Source organism: Lagopus leucura, unplaced genomic scaffold, assembly GCF_019238085.1.
Source record: "Lagopus leucura isolate 7727_CA_CO unplaced genomic scaffold, USGS_WTPT01 Super-Scaffold_100001, whole genome shotgun sequence".
In the NCBI taxonomy this organism is placed as follows: Eukaryota; Metazoa; Chordata; class Aves; order Galliformes; family Phasianidae; genus Lagopus; species Lagopus leucura.
In genome coordinates this window covers 12,900,916-12,921,420 of record NW_024962262.1, presented here as the reverse complement: position 1 = coordinate 12,921,420, position 20,505 = coordinate 12,900,916, and the positions used below count along the sequence as shown (strand labels likewise).

The following is a 20,505-nucleotide window of genomic DNA, read 5'->3' as shown; positions in this document are numbered from 1 at the left end:
CTCTTTAATCTGGAACGTAGCTAACCTTGAAAATCACTGTGAAGCAGAAGTGTGTTAAACTTGGCTGGCAATGAGAGGACTCCTGAAACCAAATCAGGAGTTCTATGATTTAAATAAATATCATTGTCTACAATCATAATCTAAAAGGAAGCCGGAAAGAAGCATAAATATACTACTTGCATACTCAGCTTTTTTTCTTTTATTTTTTTAAACTGGGTCAGCTGTTGCTCATACTAAATCTGTTTATCCAGCAGAAAACTATTTCTGAGACCTTTCAGAATGCTTAATGTGGGGTGCTTCACTAATTTCCTGCTCCTCCTTTTCCTCAGACAAGAAAAATTTTGCCTTGCCTTCTGTGACAAAACTGCTGAAAATCATTCTTTAATGGAAGCACTCCAAGGTTAATGGAATAGCTCTTTCAGTTTCTTTTTATAATAGCACTGATTTATTTCTTGAAACACTAACGATAATTAGAAAAAATGTTGAATCAATCACTGAGAGAACATATCTCCCTTTTTGGCCACTTGTGCTGTGTTATGATTCTTGTATTGCCCAGTTTATATGAGCAGACCATCCATAGTTCAGCACATTCAACTGGAGATGACTATTTCTTTTGTTTTGTCTTCTTGTCAGATTTTTCTGATCTTTGGAAACGTCTTCAGTCATCTCTCAGGAACAAAGGCAAAGCAGAAAATGGCTGAGCAGCCAAAACTACTTCGTAGACCTCTGCCTCTGAGGCTGCCATCTAAACTGCCTACATCAAGGGAGAAGGTTGGTAAAGGTAAATTATATAAAAACAGTTCTTGTAGTGCATAGTTTCAAATTCCATATGTTCTCTGAAGTTAACACACAAGAAGATGAATCTTGTTGGTTAATCTGTAAATTCACAACAGAGCGCAGGGAAATACCCATGCTGGCTTCAGTCAGGCAGTTCTAATGCTGAAGCTCCTTGACAGTGCAGTATGGAAGATCCTAAACAATGCTGATGTTCAGTGCAAGCATACTAATGCACATTGATGCTAGCCCACTCTCTTACTGAGTGCAAAATGTGCTGGAGGTGTCTATTTGTAATTGCTGTGGCTCTTCAATAAGTGATTAGTCTACATAATCATAGAATCATAGGATGATTTGGGTTGGAAGAGACCTTTAAGATCATCCAGTTCCAACCCCCTCTATAGGCAAGGACGCTTCCCTCTAGACCAGTTTGCTCAAAGCCCCATCCAGCCTGGCCTTACCAGCATGTGTTGTAAGCTGCTAGGGCAGAGCAGTGTGAATAGGACTGTGTGATTATCTGAACCACTGCATCTCTCTGGGAGGCTGTTCATGTAAAATAATGGAAAGGTGGTTGAGACAGGTGTGGGAACCTGCCACTTTTCTGACTTGAATGCTACCCCACTAGCTTGTCCAAGAAAATAAGATATAACATGAGAAACCCCTGGTTTCGGGAAAAGTTGTATTGAAACAGATGAGAGCCAAACCACAGGGGTAGTGATATACAACTTTGATTCAGAGAAAATAAGAAAAAATGTTTGGGGGGGGGGGGGGGGGGTCATATTCTAACAATGTCTATGTATGTGAAAAGATATATACTGGCTTATATTATTTTAAAGGCATCAGGAAATCCTATTTAAGAACAGAGACTTGCAGTGCGGTATGGTTCAGAAATAAGCAGACATTTTATGTGCCAGTATATGTGAATGAAAAGCTCTTTTCAGTTTATATAAAGTAGCTATTGATTAAATATTTAAGCACTAACCTTTAAAAATAAAAACGAAAAACAATAAAATGATCTATAATAAAATATTTTTAACACAAGTGATATAAGAAGCTGGAAACTATTCACTGATCCTGAAGCCAGATCTATAAAAGAGATTCTTGATGTTTGAACAGATTTGCTGACTTCAGCAAATAGATCTGCTATAGAAATATGGCATACTGAATTGTTCAACTTTTTTTTTTTTTCCACCGATTAACACATGAAAATTAAGGTAATATGAAATAATAAAGGTCGTATCAAAGAACTGTGCTGTCCCTACAAACTGATCTAAAGTGATAGAACAAATCATTTACTGCTTTTTATTTCCCTCTGGATTCTGTAATTCCGTTAGAGCATCTAAATAGCTAAAACTATTCAGTCTTCACGTAATCATGAGAGACTAGAAGGAAAAAATATTTTGTGTTATGTTTGAAATAAATTATAAGCAACTTTATTTGTTACAGCTCATTTGTTTTTTGGTTGTTTTTTTTTGTTTGTTTTTAGAACACTGTTATGCTATATTTGTAATTATTAACAGGTAACACTAACTTTAAAGGAAAAACGATGACATATTGTGTAATTTCTTTATAAAAGTGCTAAAAATATTAAGGAGAATTCAGTTAAACAAACAAACAAACAAAAAGTAATTATTAGGCCCTTCTGAAGCTAGCAAAATCTATTCAATACATTTCCAGCCTGGCGCTGTCGAAACAGATGTAAATATTTCTGGCTCAATACCAGAGCCATGCTCCCATGATTTAAAACATTTTAAAAGTGATAGATAAACCTTTTATCCTCAGAGTTTTATTGTGATGGCTCTTCTTGTAGTAGAGCATATGATTAGTGATGGTTGCTATTTGTGGATTATGTATTTATACGGTACACCTGACAAGAATCCAAGATCCGCACAATAAAGTTTGTTCAAGGATCATTTCTCCAAATGTAACCGTTGCACCTGACAGATATTTAAACAGCAGCATGACCATTGATCAAAAAGCAACTCTTCAGCAATGGTGTTTCAATCATTTTTGGGGACAGAATTGTTTTGTGCTTCATGAAGTGTGAGACTCAGACCTGGGGCCTGGAGCTCTGAGCTAGGAAAAAAAAGATGAGCCTTTTAGTGGTACGTCATAAGTGTCTTCCTCAGCAGGGAACTGTAGAAAGTGAGGATGTAATACAGTAAAGCAGTTGACTGAAAATGGAGAAGAAATTTCAAGGAGATGTGGTGGTGGACTGTACCTGGTAGAGAGCTTGCAGTTGTCAGCCACAGTACTGGAGGGCAAGAAATCGAGGGAGATAACCCAATGGTCCCAGCTTTCTTTGGGAGCTGAGCTGCAACAGAGAGCTAGAGAGAGAGGCTTCTCATTCAGCAGGTACCAGAAAATGAGTTTCCCTAGCAAAGGGAGCAAAGCAGCAAGCTTGTGGAACTACACAGGCTGAATGAAGAGTAATTTTGTAAGAATTTCTTTGTTGATAGAAGTGTTCAGGGCTAATTACTTCTGGATGCAGTACTGTTTGGAAGCTGGGGTCTAGCTAAGGAGCCAATAGACCTTCAGAATGAGCCTTGGTAGCAAAGTGGCTATTATGTGAGGAGTATGAAATGAATCTCCACCGCAGTGGTGTGGGACACTAGGGCTCAGCACCATCACACCACACATGTTACTCATTAAACTGAGATGAATAAGCTAAGTCAATAGAATTTCTAAGCTTCATTCTCAATGTCTTTCTTTTCTCTTGTTTTCAGCAGGCAGGGGTTTTGAACAATACCGAGCTAGAGTGACGAAGAGTACGAATGATAAAAATGGAAAAGCTGTGTCTGACAGTTATGCCAGTACTCAAGGGCAAGTCAAGCAGACAGATGGTCACATCTTCTTCAGCCATGGTCACATTTCCCAGAATCCGGTGAAAGCCCAGCCCGAAGATACATTCCTGTCTGTACATCAGATTTGCCAAAATCAAGCACAAATCCAACTCAAAGATCTCCTTCAGTCTCAATACCTGTCCAGCAGTATCCAACCCCAGTCTGACCACATTTCCTCTTGTTCAGTACATTTCCAACACCAACATGTACATCAGCTTAATCAAGACAGTAAATATAGGCAAACACAGATCCAGTCCAAAAGGACAGGTTTTCATGACCAAAGGAGAGGTTTAATTCTGTCTGAAACAAGTTTCCCCGCAGAAGATGTGAAGCAGAAGGGTGATCTAGTTTTTAAGAATAATAAGTCTGCACATTGGTCTTTACGAGGCAATACTGCAAGCCTGGTTGGTCAATATGAAGTTATTCCTATCTGCTCAAGCAGACCAATGCCAAACCAAAGCAAAGAAAAAAATGTGTTTTCTGCCCAAATTCCTAGGAGAGATTTTATTCTTACTAAAAGCCCCAGTGGGTCTGATTACTCCTCATTTTGCAAAAATCATAAATTCTCTCATGTGAAGCATCAAAAATTACAGAGCACTGGCCCTGCCCATTCCACTCCTCCTGTATTTACACTGGAAAGTTTAGCTGCAGGTTCTTCTCACCATCTGCCTTTGAAGACAACCCTCAAAAAGCCGTTTGTTTCCCGCTACAACTATGAAGTCCTCAGTAACCGGTTAATGACTGAAAACAGGAGCTTGCAGACTGAAGTTAACACAGTGATTTTGTCTAACATTGCTCTACCTGCAGATGAAACAAGAAAGCCTGAGCAGCAGAAGTTCCTAGGTAATTAATATTAAACATTGTAGTATCTTTTTGCAATCTCTTGCAGGGAGAAAGAAAAAAAAAAAAACACCAAAAAACAAACAAAAAAACCTTTGTTTTTGTTTGTGTGGGTCTTTGAATTTGCCCTCATTACTTGAGAAATAACTAGTGCAGAATTATAACTTGTGATAACTAAATGAAATGTTGTGTCTTCAGATAACAGCACATGGTGATTTAAATGTATGCAACTTTATTATAAAGATGGTGTATGGGAATTGTGAAAAGTCCTGTCATTTAGGTCTTTGAAAATGGTGGGTCCATTCATCACCGTGGATTTAGGAAGGCAGTTCTGACCCTTATATGGGTCTTTGGCCTTGTCTTCCTGTATCTTATTGAATGCAAAATGAGGAACAGACTTAGAAGCATAGTATCACAGAATCATTAAGGTTGGAAAAGACCTCTAAGATCATCTAGTCCAGCTGTCAGCCCATCACCACCACACCCACTAACCATGTCCCTCAGTACCATGTGTCCATGTTTCTTGAACACCTCCAGGGACAGTGACTCCCTGTCACTGTCCAGCCTGTGCCAGTGCTTGATGTCTCCTTTGTAAAAGAAGCATTTCCTGATATCCATCCTGATATCCTGATATCCAAGTTGCACCTCTCCTGATGCAACTTAAGGCCATTCCCTCTAGTCCTATCACTATTATGTGGGAGAAGAGGCCAACCCCCACCTCACCACCTCCCCTGAGCCTCCTCTTCTCCAGACTCAACCATCTCAATTCCCTCGGCTTCTCCTCATAAGAGTTGTGCTCCAGACCCTTCACAGTTTCAGTGCCCTTCTCTGGATATGCTCCAGCTTAAAACAAAGATATATTTGTTTTTGCAGGATTTTCTTCAGGACTGACCAGTGACCTACTGTGTCCTGTTTTAGTGATATTGCACAAATGGTTGAGCTGATATAAGCCAAAAGAAGGGAAGAAGTGGAAGGAAGAAGCAACGGGGAATTCCGTAATCTGATGTTGCTTCCAGTTACATAGTAGCTTGGAACCTCTGCACTAGAAACTGTTCATGAGCTGGAGGAAGAGTGGTGAATTCCCTAGAGGATCCTTTTGGCTTTTTCGGTGCTTCTGCAAATAAGTTTCCTTCCACAGCTATAGCAGAGAAAAGCCTTCCATGGGTTCCATCCTGGGATATGTTAAGGTGAAGCTGGGTTTAACAACTGGGTTTAGAGGTGCTCCCAGAAGCTGATATTTTGTAATTACTTCGCATGAATTCAGCCTTTTTTTCTCTCAGAAAGCCAAGTCTCAACTGTATTCCTTGGCGTCAGTTTTCCACTACTGACAAGTGAGTAACTGTGACTCACGGGAAGAAGTGTTTGCCTCGTCCTCCCACTGTGGCAGTCTAGAAGCAGGTATAGAGTTATTTCTGTACTATCGCTATAAATCATTAGCACAGTGGAAATGGTGTGTCAGTGTATGGTAATATGAAAGATGGAAATGCACAGTCTCAAATAGTGGTCACACTTAGGGACTGTGTGTGCTTTGGCACAGGGGATGCGATTCTGGTTACTGATGTGTGGTTCTGTTGCACAGGCACAACTTCAAGAGGGAAGCCATTGCACTGGCAGGAACTCTGTTCCCTGTGGTCAGAGTGTGAGAAATGTGATGCATTTTGTAAGAGAAAGGTGGCACTCAGATTATTCTGATGAAATGCAGGGGCAGACAACTGGCTATAAAGTTTGTGTTCCTAGTTGTATTCCATGTACCCAGACATGTGAAAGGCTAGAAGCAGCACCATATGGTTGCCATGGGCTTTTCTGCAGGCTCTAGTTGGACTGCGCTGCTTATCCAAACTCTGCATGGGTGGAAATATAGGTGCTGTGTCACTTGGGACTAGAAAAGTAGTTTTGAGGAGGTGAACAACATGTGGAATTTCATCCTACTGGAAAGGTACTTTGTTGGAGCAGCACAGAATGTGGTTCTCTTCAGCAGCACTGTAAAGAAGGGAAGTATAATAAATCCAGAGCTTTTCCTGAGGCCTTGTCTCTGCCTTTCCAGTCCCTGTCAAGGTCATCCAACCAGGGAATAACTGGTACTGTAGTGTCCCCTTCTCCCTTTCTTTCTCAGGCAGATGCATCCTTTCTTCCTAACTTTGAGTGTTATCTCAAAAGCATTTTTAAAGAGATCTGTGAAGCTGGCAAACCACTGCTACCTTAAGTGGTAAGTGATTGCATGCTGAAACTGAAACCTCGGGGAGGCAGTTCGTACCACCCAATGTGAAATCCCTCAAGTTGATCATTTAATCATAATCATAAAGCATGCTTCTTCCTTAGCCCATGGAGAGAGGGACAGAAACTTCCAGAAGGCAAGTACTAACCCAAGATAAACATCTAAGATGAATGGAATGAACGAAACACAAAATAGATTACCTCCTTTTTGACCACTTATAATAAAATACAGCTTTGCAGTGACATTTGCTGACTGACACTTCATGTTATACACCCATGGTCAGCTGCAGAACTGCGTGAAAAGGAGCAGACCCATGGCGACACTATTTTAAGCACAGAAACTGAAAGCTGTTCACTATAGCCAGCAATGAGGCTCTATTCTGGTTGCTGCACCACAGATACAGATATGGTGACTGTGGCTTAGAGAAAGGCGTTACTTGAGATTAATTGAGAGAACCAGTAAATTGAGTGTGTGCAGCTGCTAAGCTATATATTTGTTCACCTCCTGGTACTGCTTGGGCAAATTACTATCTGATGTCAGATTTTAGTGCTGAGAATGCTTTTCTGTGAAACTATTTTGTAACAGTGTCAGCACAAACCTTTTTATGATCAACCTTTTTATGATCAATCTTAGGCTCAGATTTTCTAGGACATAATTACTTCTCAAGCAGGCTGGGTCCAGCTGGTTGGAAAATGTTTTGCACAAAAGGACCAGCAGACCTGGTGGTTGACAAGTTGAATGTGACCCAGCATCATGTCCTTGTGGCAAAGAAAGCCGCTCACATACTGGCAATATTTTAAAAAGCATAGCCAGCAGTTCAAGGGAAGTGATTATAACTTCATATTCAACACTTGTAAACCACACCTGGGACTCCCCACTATAGGTCAGATATTGACACACTCCAGCAGAGGCTGACAAAAATGGTCAGGAAGCTGAAGCAGAGACTGAAAGCTGAGTTTGTACAGTGTGAAGAGGAGATGCTTAAAGGGAGATCCTACTTCTGTCTTCAGCTAGTCAAACTCTTCTCAGAAGTTCACAGTGACAGCAGAAGAGGCAAGTGACACTAGCTGGGAAATGGAAAATTCTCATTAGATATAAGGAACCCTATGCTGTGTGGGCCAAACACTGGCACAGGTTGATGGGAGAAGTTGTGGATTTATATCCTTGGAGATAATCAGCAGGAAAAGACTCTGAGCAAACAGATCTAGTCCTGCTTTGAACAGGGAGCTGGATCTGATGATCTTGGAGATCCTTTCCAATAAGAATGGTTTTATGATTTCATTTGTTTCTTGTACTGACTGAAGCTTTAGTATTTATCTCTTATATATCTAAGGTCTTTCTTACTGCATTTAAATAATATATAGGGCTTTTGTGCAATCAGATTCTGAGCCATATGTATTAAAGAATCTATTTCTTGTGTATGCAACGTCTGCTATTACCTCCCGTTAGAAATGGCCTCGCAAGAGAAAAGAAGAAAATCTGATATACCAGAAAAAGTTTTGCAAGAACAAAAGAAAGAAAAAGCATATATTATACATTATGTAAAGTTAACTGAACCCGATAGAGAAGAAGGACCCTTTTCAGGTATGAACTAGGCTTTTGTGCAATAGTCATAAAATGGCACTGTGATAGATCATTCTCAGAAATATGTCACAGCATCAGCCTGTGGGGGCTACAGCCACTACATGTTGTTGAAGTAGCAAAACAGTGGAATTGTAGCATAAGAAAACAATCTACAATATTGACCTGGCTTTGAAGCGACAGTGAGGTTGAAGGCACGAGGCCTAAAGCACACAGGAGAAAGTTGCTACTTCTGAACCCTTTGGGGTTCAAAAACAATCCAACACAATGACAACCCTGTAGTCTCTATCTCAGAGAATAGTAACTATGGAGGAAGGCAAAATTACTGCAGGCCATAATCCAATTCTACTTTTTGTTTATTTGTTTGGTTTTTGTACACGAAGACCTATTCTTCCCCTATCAAAGGAAAAAGAAAGGAAGAGATTGTAAACAACCTGCAATCTTTATATTTCTTTGCAGACGTTCATGAGTCAATATTACAATGTGAGAGTCTTGTCTGTGTTTGGCAACAGAGGATATAAATTATTAGATTCAGGAAGTCTGCAGAACACCTCTCATTCAGTCTTTATTATCTAGTGTTTACATTCCCCTAAGAAATTCTGTAGTGCTTGACACACTTTTTCATATCATAGATGCTAATAATGCCCCTGACAGTGGTAGTGTGAAGGGTGACTGGGAAACCAGATTCCGTTTTATGGCAAGCAAGAAAGATGAAGAGGAAAAACTGATGTTCAGATCCCAAGTAAAAGTATGGCATTGCTTCTTGAACAGGAAGACTGCTCTCAGCCTTCAGGTACAGCCGTTAAAGATGCAGTACACATGTTGCTGTATTTAATCATCAGTTTTCATTCCAAGCATCCAAGCATTGGAAGTTTTCATTCCAACATCCATGCACATAATAGTCTATTTTCATTCCAGGCTTTGCAACATCATCCACAGAAAAAAAAAAAACAAAAAAAAAACAACCTTAAAATTGGTCCTGGACAACAGCATGAAAAAAAGAAGTGATTAGAATGATTAAAATGGTTTTGACAAAATTAGAGCAGCTGTAAGCATAGCTCTTTTACATGCTTTTCTTCTATAGTACCCTTGCCTAAATTCTTCACTGTTTATTTGTTCTTTCTTGTACTTTCACCCTGTCCTTTTACTGTCTTATTTTCTTTCTGATGCATTCCACATAGTTTTTATGGCACTTGCTCTGAATTATACCTTCTGCCTAAGTGTTTGCCATTCAACCCAAATTATGCCAGCTCCACGAAAAGGACTCATCAGATGTGGAAAATGAGAGAAAATTTCTCCTGCTTTTGGTAAGAAATCAGCAGAGATTTCATATTTCAGGGTTTCTGTGAGTATGCCTGCTGATATAAGCATTGTCCATTAATGGATGTGAACCAGCCGTTCTGGTCAGATAAAGCTTCAACCAAATTCACACTTGGGATTCTCTGCCAGAATTCATGTTTCTGACCATAAATTAACACAATGAAATAATTTTCTAAGCCACTTTTATATAGTTTGCATGCTACAACCCACTGTCTGCAGCAGGCGTTCATTGGAGTAGGAGTTGGTATCTGGATAAGCAAAATCCTTCTTGGAGGTAGATAGTGTTTCACGTATGGACTATAATTCTCAGAGTAAATACCTTTAGTCAAAAGGTAGATGGGGAAAAACTGATCAGGGATTTGGGGAACAATTCTAACTTAATACTTCCTGCTTTAAATGCACACCAGCCTTAAGCAAATACTGTGGGTAAATTAACTGTAAGTATTTCATTCCTTTTACTGTGATCTTGAAAGAACTGGTACTATTGTTTCACATTCTATCATCTAGAAAACCTATTGAAATGTCAGTATTCCCAGTGAATTTGATCAGTATCTGAAACTGCGATGCTGTGATGAGGCTGTTTGGAGGAAATGATAACAAGTGCCCCGTGTTGTTTGCCAGTATGGTAAAAACGTTGTCTGATACCTATTCATTTTGAAGTTCTGCTGCCATACACGTAAGAAGTGTCATTATCAAATCGAGCAGATTGTGTTACTTTATTATCCATTTCTGCAAATTTCACCAATATTTAAACTGCAGTAACAGAGATGGAAATACCAGAACTATCGTCATGAGCTGCTGTGAGTTCTCTTTTTTAGTGCTATAAAAAGCAGCTATTGATTTTTCACCTTCTTGCCAGCAATGCCCTTAAGTGGTTATAGAAAAAGATATTTATAGAACTTTTTTTCTCTTTGCTGAGAAATGTACAATAATTTAACTCTTCTGATATATAAATCACCTCCAAAGCATCCAAATCAATGGAGCTACTCCACACTTTACCAGCTAAGAGCTGACATCCTTGAGTGATCCCTACTTCTTTTATTCAACTTATGCACATTTTTCCTAGTTACTGAGAGAATTATTTGCTGACATTGCTGTCATTTCACAGATATTTTGAGGTGTCTCACTGGGCTTCACCACGCACTAAAAAGGCTCTTTGTACACGGTCATCACTGGTGAAATCTGCCTTGCTGTGCTGCATCTGTACTTTTTCAGGAGTAGCTGCATAAATTCTATTCTACATTGCTTAAGAGTGCTCATATGCCACTGCAATGACCCTGCCTTAGGGAGGGCTATTCTCCCGATGCATGTTGCAGAGAAATCCAGACTTGCCTTGAGTGAGCTGACATTTTCACACCAAAAGATGTGGCTACAAGCAGGAGACAGGATGGATCTGCAGGTTAGCCAAGTAACACTGCACTGTTATGGCTGTGCTACTTCCTTTTCTGGAGCAAACTGGTCACTTATTCCTAGAGTCTCCCCACTGCTACCTGAGAATAGACACTGTATAACTTCATGCAGCTTTGCTGAGTCCTCCAGTAATGGGAATGTGAAGATTTGTCACACTGTTCTTTCTATCTATGGGAGAACAGAGAGATGTGATGTTTTACTGACACTGGGGTTGTGTTCCTTAAAATTGTCCCTGTGTCTAGAAATTCCAGAAGTCTGGGTGAAGTCAGTAAAGATATCTGCATAAAGGAATTGCATGGTCACTACCTTGAGTCATGCTAAACTCAGTTCAGAGTAAGCTCTCTTGGCTGCCATTGAAAATCAATCCAAAACCCTCCAGTGCAATTAATATATAACAGTTGTCAACACTATCAGCTTTCTTTCACATACCTTTATCTCTGTTTTACAAAGCAGAGTCTTATTTGTCTAAGGCACCTTTCCTTTGAAGTACTAAAACAGAAGTGTTGATTCATTAAAAGATTAGTTAGCAATTTTATTTTCCTGAGTCACCAAGAAGTTGCAATTTGCTGAATATAAAGCAATCCTAAATGTTATCAATACTGCTTTCTTTTGTGAACAGGAAATATTTTTCAGTGTCTGAGAAGGGTATTAGATATGAAAGTATGTTTTCATGCAGCTCTACAGCAATTATTGCTTTTGTGATTGAAGATGTAATTAGAAGCTCCAGCAAAAGCCATCCTTTAACTTAGTGATATCTAACCACAGTTATTTTGTTGTTTGAGAAATGTGCCTGCTTTTTAGGCTTTTATGATCCCATCAGCAGACAGGGACCAAAGCATCCAGCCCACTGTCTTGTCCGTGGAGAAGTTAAAGAAAGAGATCTGTCTAAATGCAGAATGGGATTAAGGAGCCAAACTCCCTTAGTGCACAGTAGCTGACTCCAGGGCACTCTGGAAAAGACAGAGGAGTCCAGAGATGCATCCCTTTTCCAGTCTTGCTGAATGCCAGCCCTCCTGCCTAGGTCCAGCTGGGAATCCCAGTGCCATCATCTGCTTTAAGCTGAAACAGGACACATTTCCAGGGTTTGCTGCTGTTTCAGAAACCACTCATTTAGAAACAGAAATGCTATGAACTGAAAAAGGGAAGGGCTTGCATGTGAAGCAGAACCACTTCAATTCACACAGCTCAGTAAATGTCAAGATATTTCTTCTTGGGCATGTTGCTTAGAAGGCAAAGTGCCTGTTTTTCCTCTGCATGCTCAAAGATGGTTGTTTAAAATCAGAAGGAATTGTTGCAGCTATTTGTTGAAGAACTGAGCTTTGTTTCGTATGAAGAACTGATACTTGAGAACTCTTATCTGTTCATAAATTACCCAATTTGAAATAATTCATCAGCATAACACATTTAAATCCATGAAAAATCCTTCAAAATCCTTCTAGTATTTAAGTCTATCTTGCTCATCCTACGTCTCTTGAAGATTTCACAAGCAGTGATGAGAACATTGCACTGGATGTTCATTTTTGCTGGAAATACTTTTCCTCTTTAGAATGAAAATTAGCAGATATTTTTTTAACACCTAGAAGAATTTCCAGTTTGGATTTTAAGTTTAAAGAAATGTAAAGAATCTACCTGCAGTCCTGCAGTATTACCACGGGAAATCCTCAAATGAGGTACAGTTTTTCTTGCAAAACAGGTTCAAAGAATCCCAGAAAACTCTGAACTCAAATGCAGTATGTAAATCTCATTTCATTATGGCATTATTTGTGATTTACATTCATATATCTATCTATTCTAACTCCTAGATTGTACTGTATTGTATTATAACCCTTAGATCCAGATTTGATGTGACCACCAGCAATTCAGTAGGTAGCGTATGTTATGTATACTGTGTATCTATCTGCCACGAAAATGGCAAGTAATTCTGGCCTACAGGGAACAAGAGGCTAGATTCACATATCTCTTCAGGCATATTTGAAATTGTATGTGACATTAATTAAATATTATCTCAGCATTTATGAAGTTGAGATTGGATATGTAACAATAACCACATACATTCCGGAGGGGTCATAATAATGCAGAAGCAGCACTCTCCTAGCAGAGCTTAGAATAAAACTTCCCATGTTAGAACTGAAAGTAAGAGTTCAATAAGGGAGCAATAAAATGAAAAAGTGCTTCATTGCCTGAATCTGAAGCTGTTTGGATTGCATGTTTTGGGAGTTTTGGATCCACTTGAGAGGGTGAGTATATTCCAGAACTAGACTGGATGGGTTGAGCTGATAAATCAGGTATACTTTAGGAAGGTCACAAAGGGAAGTCTAACACAGTTTGAACAACATTAGAAAGTAGGTGAAAAAAAGAAAAAGTAAGCCAAAAATCACAGAGCTTCAGGCAGCTACAGAAGTGGGCCACTTATACCGTGGAACAATTAGGAAAGCAGCCAGAATGAGGGCACTGATAAGAGAGGACCTTGGTGCTCTTGGTGATTACAGGTGTAGATACTGTGTGTCAATATCACAGCACTCTGTGCTTTATTGCACATTCCTTCTCTGATCTATCTACACTGAAAAAGCATTCACTGTTCTGCAGCTTTTCTTGGTGTGCACAAACAAGTCCCTCCACAACAAAACTTTATAGTAGATCTGAGAGCAGCACCTGCTTTATCTTTCTTTTCCATATTAGTTGAATGCTTTAGGGCCTTTCTTCCTGTATACTGTTGTACGCTCTATAAGGACATCAGTATGGCAGGTTTCAGGAAGAGCCCTCATGCTATTTCAGACTGCAGTCTGAAAACGAAAATAAGCCTTGCAGAATAATAATTATACACAAAAGCAGAAGGGAGTTCCATAGCCAAAAGCTATGCTGTGTAAGTGCAGTCTGTTCTCAAGCAGGCCAGCCAGGCAGGGCATGTGCCACTCAGTTACCACATGACCTGTGGCAAGGGATTGCTTTGGATATTTTGATAAACTGAATAGAAAGTTGCATTCTGGACCTTGTCCACGCTTGAAAAAACAGAACAGGTTATTTGGACGTGATGGAAATGAGCAGGAATGAGAGTGGAGGACTTTGTGGCAAGAGGCAAGGTGGGCTGGGCTTTGGGTTTGCTGACATTGTCTTCAGGCATATCAGTGATGCTGCTTAAGCTGACTCCATCCAAAGGAGAATCAAATTGTGGTGTTTCTAACATTCATGACACATCTGTGAGTCCCAGAGAACTGTTCTTAAGGATGTTACTTATTGCATTTAAGTGAAAACGCTGAGAGATTTCCTTACTCAGCTGTCCCATTTTTTAATATTTCTTTTAGGCCTATTTTTTGTTTCACCTTCCAGACCTGACCCCATTGATGGATACTTTGGTCTGCCTTGTCATTCAATAATTTACTCTTCTTTCCTATGGAGGTATGCACTGCTTATTTTCCATGATTTACTAAAAGTCATCTAAATCTGAAATTCTACTGTTTGGATATAAAAATTAGCTTTCAACAAGCTGTTGTTTAAATGCAAGTGTCATAGCAGAGCTGCTTATGAACAAATGAAAAAAAAAATAATAGTTAAATGTTAAAATATGCTTTGGTTACTTGGGGTTCAGTAAGAATTATGGGAACAATCACAGCAGTCTTTGCAACTGTTCTCCCAGGCTTCTGTCTGCTCCCACAGTCATCCTGTCCCTTTTATATTTTCTTGCTCCAGCAGCCTGCAGCAATAGTTCCAAATGTCTCCAGTTTTCCCAACGCACTTAAGATATTCAGACAGGGTCTAAGGCAGCTTAAAATCTGCATTTACTGTGAAAAAACAAATTAGAGCATGCTTGGTGTGGACCAAATCACTAGGAGTAAGTAGCTTCTAAAGTTTAGAAAAGTGAACACATACAGATTGTATTATTTTTCCAGGCACTTGCAATTTGATCCATTTCTGACCATGCAGTCAGATGTTTGCACGTTGGAAGACTGTGGACATTTCACAGAATCACAGAACTGTAGGGGTTGGAAGGGACCTCTGGAGATCATTAAGTCCAACCCCCAATTTCCCTGCTTCTTGTTTTTCCAAGCACTGCACAGGATAGCATGCACACTGTTATTGTAGCTGAGGCACTGGTAGCCACGTAGTTACATGGTCACCTCCATTCAAGCTGTGTTTGTCTTGACAAAGGCTGTGCTTGGCCAGCTTAACATTGCAGATACAGACTAGGATGGTTCTGGAGGTTCTCCAGTCCAAATTCCCAGTCAGAGTAGTGCTAGTTTAGACTTTCTCATGTCATCCTCAACAGCGCAGGGCCTCTGAGCTATAGGAGGTAAAACAGTATTTTTCAAGCTTTTCCAAAATGTGATCCTCCCTGCCTTTTCTGACTTACCATCTGTATGCAGCCAAGCATACAAGAGCTTAAGCGAGGTGAATAACTAAAATAATAATGATCCTAGTAGTTAACAGTCTCTTTTGAAAACTTTCACAGCTCTTTTTTGTGATTTTGATCCATGATTTGGAAAACACTGCAGTAGCCCTTTCAGAACTGGGAATCATAGAATCATAGAATCGCCAAGGTTGGAAAAACCTCCAAGAACATCCAACCTTCCCCCTACCACTACTATTGCCCACTCAACCACGTCTCTCAGCACAACATCTAGACGTTTCTTGAACCCTTTCATGGACAGTGACTGCATCAGCTGCCTGGGCAGCCCATTCCAGTGCCTGACCACGCTTTCAGAGAAAAAAATTCATCAAGTTGAAGAGTATTCATCAGGTTGTTTCTTTTTAAATGCTGACCAAACAAAATAGGTTTTTTCCCCACTTCCATTCATCTGTCTTTAGCAGAAGCATTTTTGAAGCAGGCGTAATAGAAATTGCAAATTTCACCTCAAAAAATGCAAGATCAGAAACAAAAACAAGGCATGTCATCAGAAATGCTGAACAGTCTTAAAAACCAGCAGCACTTGCGACTCTGCTTGCAATTCTCAATTACAGTGTTGTAATCAATACAGTGATTGGCAATTGTGCCTCATGTGGTATCTGCAGTAATACTATCCATCTATCTGTGTAGTAGTTGTGCTAGCAAATCTTATTATATTCATTTCCTCATTCTTCCAGCATAGTTTGCTGTTAATAGAAATGCAGAAAGCTTACAACAGAACAGTGACATGCTGTATGATGAACAGATGCTGGTTTTTATCATTCCCTGTCCTCTTCTCTTCTCAGGTGCTTCATATTAAATCCTTACAAGTCCTTGTGCTCCGGAGTGACCCCATCAGAAAAATTCCAGATGACATTCAGAGATTGAAGTCGCTGTAGAAATTTACGATTTCCTTCAATTTGTTATCAGAACTTCCATCTGGGTAAGTTATTTTTTTGTTTGTTTGTTTGTTTTCATTGAGATGTTTGTGGATTTCTGTCTTGAACTACGTTATAATCTGTCACTAACTTTCATTTTAGTCATATCACTAAGCCAAACAGAAAGACTTTATCATGGTGAAGAAAATAGAAGTATTGGAATAGTTGTAATTGCTTGCCTTATTGAATCTTCACTAAGAATGTACAGGTACACTAGTTTGCTGCAGCTCATTTTCAGTAAACTGACATTTTAGCTGAAAATATTTTGGGGAAGAATGACCTTATGACTTCCATCCTTGGCTCTACTGTCTGTCTTTGTGTTGCAGTAAAAATAGGTGAAATTCAGAACTTAGTACATTAAAATATGACTGTTCTGTTGAGATGCTGTGGTATGGAAGTAAAATCCCACTTCTAGAGTATTTTGGAATGCTAAGACCCAGCTTCAACCGCCTTGGCTTTAGGTATTTTAGGTATTTATTTAGGTATTTATTTATTTAGGCATTTAGGCATCCATCCACAGTGAGTGGAGAGAATACCTCTAGAGGTCATTTCAGCTCATGTAAGAGCTGAACCATAGTTTTGGATACCTAAAAGAGACTAAAACATCGTAGCAGATATGAAAAATAGAGGCCTACACAATGTGAAGCAGTAAGGAATGGTCTGAGCTTCAGGGCAGGACTGGATGAACTCCAAAGGTCCCATTCAGCATTTATTATTCTGATTTTTGTGTTTCTCTGTTTAGGTTTCTAATTCTTAGTTCTGTTTTCTTTCTTTATAGCTTTTTTTTTTTATTAGAAGATCTCTGGTACTGGACATTGCCTATAATTATATTAGCTATATTCCTAATGACATCAAGAACCTCAGGTGTATAAGCAGCATAAACTGAAATTAGATTTCTACAGCATAATATATGGACTATATTTGGATGTTAATTGTGTAAGTGAACACGTGAGGAAGATTCAGTGTGCCCTCTCTCTCCCTTCTCCTATCCTCTGTGAAAAGCTCATTTAAACTGAAGCAGTAAATGACAGCTGTATAACTGTGTCACTTGATGGTAGCTGTAAGTCAAATATTCACATGCAAAACATGCTTGTTCTCTCATTTGGACTACATGCGTGCACATGCACTTGATTCTTATGATAAGGAAAGAGAAGATACACTTCCAGCCCAGGTGTGGTTGCTTTCAAGCAGTGCTGTTTCAAGTGTTGATTAAACAAGAATTAAAACCAAGCTCACTCACCCAGTAGAAACAGTAGAAAAGCAAATTATTCATGTGTGTCCTTAATGTTGATGGTATCTGTGCATGTCTAATGCATTCAGATATACCAGACTTGTCTTTCAAGATAACTCAGTATTTAAATTATATTTAGAAAAATATTATATGTACAATTCTATCCAGTACATAAAGCGTGCTGCAAAAAAACATGTAGCATTTTGTGCATAAGTGGCTCAGTAGTTAATCTGATGAGAGTTAGGCAATTATATAAATCACTGTCACGTTAGGATATGCTGTGAACAACCTGTAAATTCCTGATGGTCCTTAAAATTACAGAAAGCTTGAGTATCTGAACACTGAAAGGAACCAGCTCTCTGCTTTGCCATCTGGGGTTTTGAATCTTCCACTAAAATTCCTCAGAATAGAAAATAATTTCTTACACCCTTTGTTACGGAATGAAAAGATGCAGAACCAACCTCAGAATCTGATTCATCTGGCTGCCCTCTGCTTCCCCACAAATAATCCGAAGGAAAGATACAACATTACCGAAGATATTAAAAAGATTTTGGATGAGTAAGTAATACAGAATTACATCTTGTTCTCTTGATCAACAGAGGAGCACTGTGTGCAAAAAATAGTTAGTTGGCCCCAGTCGGAATGCAAGTGTTAGGAGTGTGGAAGTCCATACTTTATCCATTCCTTCACATGAAATTAGTGTTGATCAGTGCTATGCTATTACATACTGCAGTAATAGCAATAGCTATCGTTCCATGTAGGTATGTTCAGTTCACATTTTGAGTGTATCTGAGTGAATGTGAAAATACAGTTAAGATTAGTCGGATGCTGCATGCAAATACATTGTTCTATTTAATGTTCCTAGGATTTCACACAGACACTTGTCCTCCAGACAAAACTTGTGTTGCAGCTTCGTGTTCTGGCCCTACATTGAGCCAGTCTGTTGGGAAGGGAGATTGACCTGAAGCTTACAGCTGAGATGAAAATGATGTCAGCTCCATTTCTGGGAATTTCAGAATCATTTTCTTCCCTGCCTCTCCACTCCACCCCAACTGCACAGCACATCCTTCTATTTTTGATGTGCCTGTCTCCTCCTTCCCCATGGGAGCCATGCAGACGGTGCATTAAGGCTAGAGTAATTACTTTTTTGGAATAGAGCGGGCCTCTGCTAAAGTGGAACTGAAGAAGTTTAAGCACCTTCTTCAGTGATGAACCACAGTCATTCTGAGGCCAGATGATTTCTTTAATTTGTGCTTTTGAGTGAGGAAGTTGAACAGCTGGGGGTGGGTATGTAACCTTAGGAGGATGATGCAAAGTTTTTGATCCAATTTCTTACCATTTTAGATTTAGTGTCTGTGACTGCTGCAGCGGACCTCGATATGGCAAAGGACTTCAGCTCATCCAAATGTACAGAAATGTATTTAAATTTGGAAGGCTTCCTTTTTACTTCTATGCCTGCTCACCATCGTGCCACAGAAACTTTGTGTCTCAGCCTGAAGCTTGACTCCAGTACTTTGTGAAAAGGTATCTGGATTGCAGAGCAACTGTGAATGGGATAAAATGGTTCAGAAATATGAGATCTTGTGTTGTGTCATTCAGGTGGACAGCCTGGGACTCTGCTGGTGTGACGGGATCACTTCCTGCAACTCCATCTTTCTTAAAGTGCTTTCAGCTCTGAATGGTCTGCTTCGTGTGAATATGTAGCTGTATTGAAATGAAATGTAGGCTCAGCTCTATGTAAAGTCAATGAAGTTAGATGCTGACTCTGTGTTTTCTCCAGTGACACCTGACGAGGTATGAGATTCTTCCCCACAACTAGCAATAAGCCATTTTACATCACTGTTCTTGTCAGTGCTTTAAGAATGGATAACTTTATTCCTGAGGTACATATTACGTTCCTCAGTTATTTGTCAAATCTGCAATATTTTCTGTCATGGAAGTCATGGAAGTCATGGAAGGTCCTGTAAATATTTTTTTTATTTATAAAGCACTTCTTCTACTATAGCAAAAACTCTTAATTTTTTTTTAACAAATTTCAGTCCCCAAAGCTGAGATGTCTGCTTTTCTAAACATAATGATACTAATATTAAAATAAACAAAACCCTCATCAGAATGACTTAATGAGGAAGACAGCCTAAAACAGATCTGGGATCAGAGCTCCTTTCTCTTCAGATTTGATGCTTTTAGTACAGCACAGTCAATGCTTTGTGTTGTTTCCCACCCTGTGTCAGTGAAAGTGTTAAAATATACAAAGATATTGAAACTCATCTGCCATTTTAGGAAAGAAAAAAACCTAATTATCTGATTTTATTATCAGTCAGTACAGCTACTGAACTTTCACATGTAACAGATCTTTTACATCTTTAATTGAATGATCAAAATCCATTATAAAGGCAGCTATGATCCAGAGACAGTCCAAAGGGAAGAAGAAGGAAAAGTTAAGGGAGAGATGAAAAACTGATGGCATTCTTTGTATGCATGCAGTCCCATGGATGGACCACCATCTCTGCTCCAGTGACTAGATGGCAGAATTTGTCCCAGAATAATTGTTGTATAAAATGTATCAGCAGCATCAAGAGCAGGGCCCATTCTCCTATGACAGTGTCATCAGCACTGGGCCACAAAGGCAACTTCTGCAGATTTCTCTGTCCCATCAGTCCTGGATGTCTGATGACAGGTCGGTAGCATCAGTACACAGGAAGAAAAGCAGCACCCTATCCTTCCCCATCACTTCCTCTGCTTTCCACCCCTCATCACATTACTCCTGCTGACTGACCGGTGCACTCTGCTGATATATGATCACAGGGAGTCGAAGCTGCCTCAGCATAAGGAGTGCTTTTCACCTCCTGGTAGGTGCTTCAGCCTCTGTGTATCTGTGCACGAAAATAACTTTGCAACGTTTTCCTTACTTACTGTACTAGTTATAGTAAAAAACTCAAACTGCTTTATCTGTGCTGAGACTTTAATGGAGG

The 20,505-nt window shown here is 39.5% G+C and overlaps 1 protein-coding gene across 1 annotated transcript; it reads left to right on the top strand.

Moving 5' to 3' along the window:
- Positions 1-600: 600 nt before the first annotated feature.
- LRRC63 (leucine rich repeat containing 63) lies at positions 601-19,037 on the top strand. The gene is given in 11 exon segments (XM_042868155.1): positions 601-781; positions 3,501-4,460; positions 8,122-8,256; positions 8,886-9,046; positions 14,286-14,341; positions 14,343-14,379; positions 16,171-16,307; positions 17,081-17,109; positions 17,112-17,166; positions 17,855-18,091; positions 18,878-19,037. Coding segments are annotated over 11 exon segments (2,148 nt in total).
- Positions 19,038-20,505: the final 1,468 nt, after the last annotated feature.